Source organism: Sander lucioperca, chromosome 21 (assembly GCF_008315115.2).
Source record: "Sander lucioperca isolate FBNREF2018 chromosome 21, SLUC_FBN_1.2, whole genome shotgun sequence".
In the NCBI taxonomy this organism is placed as follows: Eukaryota; Metazoa; Chordata; class Actinopteri; order Perciformes; family Percidae; genus Sander; species Sander lucioperca.
The window spans coordinates 5,351,307-5,360,151 of NC_050193.1; the positions used below are offsets into that span (position 1 = coordinate 5,351,307).

Sequence of the window (8,845 nt, forward strand, 5' to 3'; positions counted from 1 at the left end):
CATGGCATCATCTCCCATTTCAGTCCACACTTACGAGCGGTGCACTCATTCAACAAAGAAATTGTATTTTCCGTGTGAACTCAAGTGTAAAAGCTCACTTGAGTGTCTGGGAAGGCTGTGTTTACTGTGATTATAGCCATGGTGGTGATACCGTTTACTGGGTGTCAGAGGGGAAACGAAGGTTTTGACTTGACAGCGGGACTTTTACCAATTCGATCTGAAAGAGGTTCCCAAGCCAAACCCAAAACCAACAGTGGTAAACCAAAATAGAGTCATTTACTGCAGGTAAAACATTCAAACCCACAGTCATAACAGGTTACTAGGAACTTCAATACATAATTATTATTTTTTACAAATCTAAATAATAGTATCCGTGATCATTATTAAGTGCAAATTCTCTCATTGTTTGGGCGTGTACACATGAACGCTTGGTTCCTGTTGTGTCTGTGTTTCAAGTTTAGTAAATGTGAATATGGCACCATCTGTTGGCCAAAACCAGGTGACGTCCTGCTGGTTTGATGGACCTTTTTCCTGTAGAGGCATCCCACTATGCATTTGAAAATGCTTCTCTTTTAGTACTGTGATGAAAGAGCAAACAGCCAATGGGGTCACAATTTGTCATAATATTAAGGCTATATGAGATCACTTAATAGCTATTTAGTGACTCTAGCTTTTTTCTGTTGACTTCATGGGAAAGTCCCTTTAAGCACAACAATCTGTGATACTATCAAAGCCTTAAAAGGACATGAATGAGTAAGACCTATTTTTTACAGTAAAGTTTGCATCTGGTTGAAATAGCAGTGGCAATGCAGCTGGAATATTTAACACATAGATTGGGGGAGGAGAAAAGAAAGTGTCCGCAGACTTCAAAATAGAAAAGCAGGAAAACCTCAGTTTTCCTATTAGGGCACAACATTTCCAAAAGTGTTTTTTTCAAACCCCAATGAATGAAGTGTAGTCAGAAACAACCCCAAAGCAAAAGGAGTCAACTTCAGAGTTAAAAGGCAAGCAATGCCCTGCACATGTTTTAAACAAATAAAAGGACTGTTGTAAGGTCCGGCTATCTGATCTTGCTGATTAACATTTACCTTCTGGCTGAGTATTGACTGAGTTTCAACAGAGGAATACTCAAGTTGCCTTTTCATTATGTGGATCTCCTGCAGCTGTAATCCTCATCAGGTTGAGTCACTGTGTGTGTGTGTGTGTGTGTGTGTGTGTGTGTGTGTGTGTGTGTGTGTGTGTGTGTGTGTGTGTGTGTGTGTGTGTGTGTGTGTGTGTGTTTAACTATATTCGTGGGGTCCAAAAACCGGGAGTCCAGTATACTTGTGAGGTCCCGACAGCTTTGTGGGGCCAAAATGCTGGACGCCATAAATTTAAAGGGCTGTTTGAGGGTTAAGACTTGGTTGTAGGATTAGGAATTGAATTAGGTTATGGTTAGGGTGAGGGTAAGGGTTAAGGTTAGGCATTTAGTTGTGATGGTTAAGATTAGGGTAAGGGGCTAGGGAATGCATTATGTCAATGATGGGTCCCCACAAAGATAGTGCCACAAACCTGTGTGTGTGTGTGTGTGTGTGTGTGTGTGTGTGTGTGTGTGTGTGTGTGTGTGTGTGTGTGTGTGTGTGTGTGTGTGTGTGTGTATGTGTGTGTGTCAAAATGTATATTAATTAACTGTAAACTCTTTTAATAGTAGTTTTGTCATTTATTAAAACAACATATTCAATATAAAGGTATCTGCAAAGACACAACACTGTTTTACTCCTCACACACCTCATTATGTTCTTTCACAATTTAATTAAAAAAGCCTGATAATGAAAATTAAAAACAGTAAAAAAAAATAAAAAATACACACACACACACACACACACACACACACACACACACACACACACACACACACACACACACACACACACACAGTATAAGCCAAATATTTTGAGTGTCTTTGAGTATTTTAGAGTAATGTCTTGTAACATGATGTATTTCCAAAAAGCACACCAGGACATGCATTTATTGTGTCAGTAAATATTACACATTGGATGTTCATGACCACAGAGGAAATCTGGCCATAGGGCATATTTCTGGATAAAAGGTGCTTTTCTCAAACATTTGGCAGCGTCTCTGTCACACTTGCACAGCAGCTTTTCACATTTGTCCTTCAAATCATCTGCAATGAAGAACACAAATGCCTTTCTTCAGTGACAAGCTAAAAAAGGATTATGTCATTTGTTGTGAATACTTGTTCTAAAGCTTGCAAAGTCTAGCTTTTGTCATTTTGCCTCCTAATGGTTAATTTGGTGTGATTTATCTGAAATTGAGAGACATCTGGCTACTGAATAGTAGTTGTGGATACTATGAATTTATTTTACATTGATTTATTTATAAAATATCATAAACAACCCACTATATTTTGGTACTTAAATATGTAAACCTCATTAAGTCTGTTGCTATTTATGTACAGAAATTCCTGTGGTTTATGGAGGCTTAAAATACCAATAAATATATGTTGTAAATATCCTGTCTTTCCCCTCCAATAAACTTCCAGCTTGCTCTTTTCATGGATATTTGTAGATCACACACAGCCTGATCTGTGTCTCACTTTCAGGTTTACCCATGATGGTGTGTTACATGGTACACGAAGCATCATATTTACATGTTGGGTCACTAAAAGAAAGAAAGCAGAAGCTGTCTTACTTTCAAAATCACAAAATATTATGTATACATAAGCATTAAAAATGCAATACCACACTCAGCTTTCTTGTCCTCACACGTCCACTGATACTGGTCTGTTTTCGTTCGGCAGCCAAGACGTTCTGCATCTCCATAACAGCAATCATGTCTGTGGCAACACCTACACAGAGAGATTAACAACACAATGATTTTTTTTTATTTTGAAGGCTGAACTCCAGACTACACAAGGCAGGGTCAAGAAAGCAGTAAGTGGGTAGTCACAGCACTGTGGTTTGACTCACACCACGGCTATTTTTAAGACAGGGAAGGATCACCTTATGGGTTTTCACAACAGATAATTAGCAGTTAACTGGTTTGAGGGGGTTCGATGTCTTGCGGCGAAGAAGGAAAAGAAGGAAAAGAAGGAGACGGCAATTAGGATTTGGGTGTGGAATGTTTGGACCCATTTTGAGGTACCCATTGGAGTATGTGAGTCTGCTGAATTTGGACACCATTCCCTCCTTCCATCCCATCAGACAGCATCTGTGGTTCAGTTGACTCATTCAGGAACGGAAACTGTGTGTACACGAGCAGGATGGAGGGAGGAGGAAATAATGTGTCTGCATGATCTGTTGAGTGGAGGACTAAACATCACCATTGCATGCTGAATTATATCTTTTGCATCACATAATGTATAGGTGGGCCATATATAGTGCAAGCTGAATGTTTACATTTTGGCACACACTATCATCATGTGTCCAGATATTCTTGAAAATGAAAACAGACTTGACAGTGTCATATTTGTTTGAGAAGAGTGTGATTAAAGCTGGTTGCCTCACCAGTCTGCCTTGTCTCTTGGCCAGCCTTGACCACCCAGTCCACAGTAGCATCCGTACATCATGTAAGCCAAGGCAGATCTTCCTGTGCTGCATTTGATGGCTCCCGCCAACTCCAGCAAGCCTCTTTTTGGCCGTTGGGACCTGCGTGATGCCGCAGAGGCCACAACCACTGCAAAGGAAAATAAAGAACCAAAGAGGAGAAACAAACTCATCCCTCATCTTGTAAACACATCGTAGTGTCTTTAGACATTTTTTGTGGTAAGGTTTTGATAGACCTATATTGTGTGATATTCAGGGGTTGGACACAATAATAGAAACTGCTGCCTCTGCGATAAAATTAACACAATTAAAAGTGTTAAAGTGTTCCTTTTCTTTTGTCCACCCTCTACACACTCAGTTTTTTTTATTTTATATTTTATTTTATTTATTTTATTTCAAAAGAAAATAAAAAAATAAAAACTATAAAACACAATAAGTGTGTTGCAATACCTAAATGAAAAAAAAAGTTGCCAGTTTATTATTAGGTACACCTGTCACAAACCCATCCCCTTGAGCGTGTTTTACCTGTCTGTCTGGTTGGTTTTGTGTTTTGTGTAACATTCCTGAACGTACCTAGCCTGACATAGTCATACTCAGATTCTAGTCAAACTTCCCGACCTCGAATATTGTGGGCTGGCATCCAGGCTAGAACCATAGACTGTATGGCCAATATAAGCACTTTTCTGGTGATGGCTAGGGTTACTGCGCAGCCTCCAACTGAGAGAGACAACATAAATGCAAGGGGGTAAGCTTCTCCTCAGACCGCGAACCTCCTATGGCGCCATTTTCATGCTACCAAGCCATCACCTCCCGTTAGCATTCCATTGACTGCCATTCATTTTGGCGCCACTTTGACAGCGAATAACTTTACATCTGAAGCGTTTAAAGACTTTATTTGTCCATTGTTTATTTTTAAAGAAACACGACAATGTATAAAGGCTCCATTACCTTGTATCTCACGTTATGGCTCCATAGCAGACGTTTTTGTAAAAATAGGCTAACGATTGGGTCATAACCACGCGACTTACTGTCGCATAGTAGAGGAATTACTGTATAGTACAGGAGAAGCTCGCAGGCAGTTTCGACTTACATTAGCTGTTTAAGTTTAATTACTAATGTTAACTAGCATTTTAGTTAGCAATAATTAGCCTGTGTCCATGTTATCTCTTTACATATACCTACGCTCTCCGTCCCTGCAAGATTGGGAATGATTGAGATTTCTCTTGGCACAGCTACCAGAAGACTTACACTTTCAGACAGGTTGCTCACGTCACATTTACGTCGTCTCTCTCAGTTGGAGGCTGCGCAGTAACGCTCAGCGCTCACCGGAAAAGTGCTTCTAATGGCCTTCACTGGTCTCCGTCCAGAGCAACGGGATCTGTTGGTCCATTCTTATATACAGTCTATGGCTAGAACGTACCCTGTTCCGGTTGCAAAATTACGAATCCCACTATGGCCACGCCAGGATCCACTTGCCGTTGCCATAGTGGTCGATTGGTTGGGGTTAAGCATTTGACCTTGAGTGGTTAAGGTTAGGATAGCCGATTGATCAGGTGATAGGACCTGAACAAATCAGGTTACGTTACCTTGCGTAAGCATGGACGCCTGGCCAATAGTACCTATTGAAGGGCGGGTCTTGGCGTGGCCATAGTGGGGGGAAAAATCTTGTGTTCCGGTTGCCGGGCAACGAGTGCAAGGCTGGAATTCCAGGAAAACCTGAACCTGCTCTCACCTCTTTCTCTTCAGCAATCTACACTCCTGTTCCCGATCATCATCAGTACACTACTTAAGCTGTGTTCCTGACACCCAGTCCCTGCCGGATCGTTAGCCGTATGTGTGCTTGCGTGCCAGCCAAATTGTTTGCTAGTCAATTTCTGTTCGCTTTGTTCGCTAAACTGTTTCCTGTTCCTCTTTCTTCAGTAGGCTACCTTCACCCTGGAATTCCCTTCACCCCGGTCTGACAACCAAAGCTATCAACTTCGTCGTTCCTTCAAGACTAAAAATGTTCACCAGTAGGCTACTCACCTCCCAACATCTTCGTCACCACCATCAGCATTCCATCACCCGGACTCACCTGTCTACACGCCTGGCATTACCTTTTCAAGTATATTTTTGTCTTCAATAAACATTCACCTCTTTCACCACCGACCTTGTCCTGGTCTGCGTTTGGGTTCAGAACCTGAGAGTTTCTGACCTAATTAAACCTAATGCAGTCTACAACACTCTTGCAACAAATCTTACCTTCATGATGGTTATAATGTTCCGTTTTTGTTGAGAGGTGTTGATTCAACTTTATGATCATTTTAGAGGATAAGGATGTAGTTTGTTCAAGTGTATTGTGTTACAGGGGTGTTTCTATTATTTTGCCCACCCCAAGTATATCAATGAGGGTAGGGTAAATTACCTCACTAAAACAGTTTGAACAAAAACTGAACATTTTAACTTATTGCAGGACTTGCTTATTGGAGCTTGGTGTTCCTAATAAACTGGCAACTGAGCTGTGTTCCACTTCTAAGTGGCTACAGCATCTAAGAAGTCTGGAGAGGTACATGCACATTTTCAGTCTGTTTCTTTCTTTCTTTCTACATGCCTGTGTTTCTGCACAGAGCCTCAGTACAAAGTATATAGGAGTCAGAGGATTGACTTTCCACTTACTCACATCTCACACCTCATGAACACCAGAAATTTGTTTGCTACCAATAACATTTTCACTGAATCCCTCTGCATATGTAAACAGGTAGTTTCCTTCAAGGCTGTTAACTTGAAGTTATTGTAAAGACACAAAGGGAGTGCCCCTTTGTGTCTTTACAATAACTTCTCAAGTCTTAGCATTTCGTAGTTGGAGCTCCACTACAAAGTAAATAGTCAACTTACCAGAAAACAAGAGAAGTATTCGGTAAAACGCAGTCATGGCATGCAACAAGCGGCTGAACTCCACACCAAGTGTCGTTCACTGACACTAAGTGAGTGTAGCATTGAGTGGAGAGCTGTTTTTAGATGCTGTTTGAATAATCTCATTGGCCAGAGGCTAATCCAATGTTTTTGTACTTGTAAGCCCCCTAGAGGAAACAGCCTGCAGATTATTTCTGCTTCTTCTCAGCTCTGACCAGTGTTTGCATCTCTGCATCTCCAGATTTCATGCTGCAATGATGTTTTGTACCAGATGAAATTGATTATTTTTATACACAGGTAGCAATAAAAACAAATCCAACACTTTTATTTGATCATTTTAATTCTAGACTATTTGGTTTACACATAAAACTCAAGTCATTTTGAGCTTTCCAAGTATCCTATGTTCATATACATCACGTCATGGGAAATTAATTAAACAAAATACAAATAAACTTAGAGTATAGAAAACACTATGCGAGTTGAGGTACAGATGTCAATGAGATTCAGGGTTCATTGTTGCTAATGCAGCACATTTTTAATTTCTGTAAGCAACACAATATATGGTTCCACTTCCTCACAACAAATGCACAGAGACATGCAAATTATGGTAATTATACTCTAATAATATAGTTTCCCATCCATAATCATAAAAACTCCATCCCTCTCCTTCCCCTTCCACATAAACATGTCAGCAGGGTGAGTACAACAGACCTTCTCTCCATAAAGCAAATAGCTATCATTATTGTCAGGATGATTTACTGAGCAGCACTCCCAAGTGTCTAAATTTAACAGCTGAGATTGTTTATTTGACAAATTGCAGACCTGATATAAAGATGTGTCATATCTTTGGGTTTCATCTTTTTATTGTGTTTTCTAAAAGTATATTTTCAGCTCTCTTGTACTGGACTCTATAGGCATTCATACTGTGGTAATGTCAGGGCAGCTAAATCATAAAAGACACACACTTTGGGTTTTGATAACAGGGGACATATTCAAAGTGTTTTGTGATTCAATTCCTCAGCGATGCTTCTGCACAACGTGAGATAAGCGCCTCCTCCTGGCAGTTATTGTAGCTGCCAGGATGACTGCCTTTTCTGAGAGGAGACACATCCCTCTGATCCCTGTATATCTGATTATTTTCAGTTCTATCCATCGCTACAAAACATCCAGTCAACAGTTAGATCATATCGAGCTGAACACACCTGACAGAAAACCCTGAATAAGCTGAAAATGTGCAATGAACTGAACAGAAAGCAGAATCCCAGACAATGTATGGTGTTTAATACTTGTTTTCTTGACATTAGCTGAGAGTGAGATACTGCATGAGAGATGATGAGATAACCCCTAAACAAACGATCCAAAAATACATATTTCAGATTAAATGAGAAACACTGGACAAGCTGAGTTTCAGCCTGAGAAACATCCAGAGAAATTATGATGTTTATTTTATTTTTATTTATTTTATTTCACCTTTATTTTTTAGCCGGCAAGTCATTAAGAACAGATTCTTATTTACAATGGCGGCCTGACAAGTGGCATAGCCACTTAGGGAAAGGGAAGAAGGGCTAGATAATAAATACATTAGAAATACATACAGTTTAGAAATTACTAGAATACAATTTGAAATACTACACAGAAAACAATAAACACTTATATCAAGATAAGTGCACAGGTACATGGGTGAGAAAGAGAGGGAGAAACCATTCAAATATTTAGCTAGAAAAAATATTTTATTATGTTATGTTGAGTAAAGAACAAACCGAGTGTTTTTGGGGAAATCCGTGTTCAGTCCAGCTGAGCGTCAGTGCATGAAATTCGTCCTGAATGAGGATCAGACAATAGCTCCGACCTAATATGGGGAAAGAAAAACAAGTCAGGAAATGATGAAAAATAAGACGAAGGCAAGTAGTTGGCTGTCTGCCTCCTCACACAGAGCCTATTGATATACATTTGCTGCTCTACTTGTTTTGATAATTCATTGAACAACGTGCAAACCTAATTTGTACGTGACAAAATAAAACCAAAATATGGAAAATGTGAGATGGTTTAACTGATTCCAGAAATAAGAGGGGGTTTGAAGGAAGGTTAATTGCTCATCTTATTCCCAACACTAATACTATTAAAAGTAATTTATTACAATAGTATTATAATACTCTATAGTTTTTTCTTCCATCAAAAACATTTTTAGCACTGGATGACGTGCTGTAACCTAAAACCCAGTACAGCTCTAGCAACACAATAATGCATCAAATTAAAACTAAGAATAAGTGAGACATTTATTTTACTTGAAGCTGAAACTCAAGCTCACTCACTCCTTGTGTTTTTCTTATAGGGTCTACTTTGTGAACCACAGTTCCACATTTATAGAAGCACTCACACTCACATTAATTCAAAGAGGGAACCAGGGA

The 8,845-nt window shown here is 39.6% G+C and overlaps 1 protein-coding gene across 1 annotated transcript; it reads right to left on the reverse strand.

The window, feature by feature from the left end:
- Nucleotides 1–1,930: 1,930 nt before the first annotated feature.
- zgc:92162 (group 10 secretory phospholipase A2) lies at nt 1,931–6,531 on the reverse strand. The gene is made up of 4 exons (XM_031313012.2): nt 6,420–6,531; nt 3,507–3,675; nt 2,742–2,848; nt 1,931–2,164 (listed from the first exon to the last, which is right to left on the reverse strand). The coding sequence occupies exons 1-4, from the start codon at nt 6,454–6,456 to the stop codon at nt 2,016–2,018; spliced, it is 462 nt and encodes a 153-aa protein (XP_031168872.1). The 5' UTR covers nt 6,457–6,531; the 3' UTR covers nt 1,931–2,015.
- Between the last annotated feature and the right edge of the window lie 2,314 nt (nt 6,532–8,845).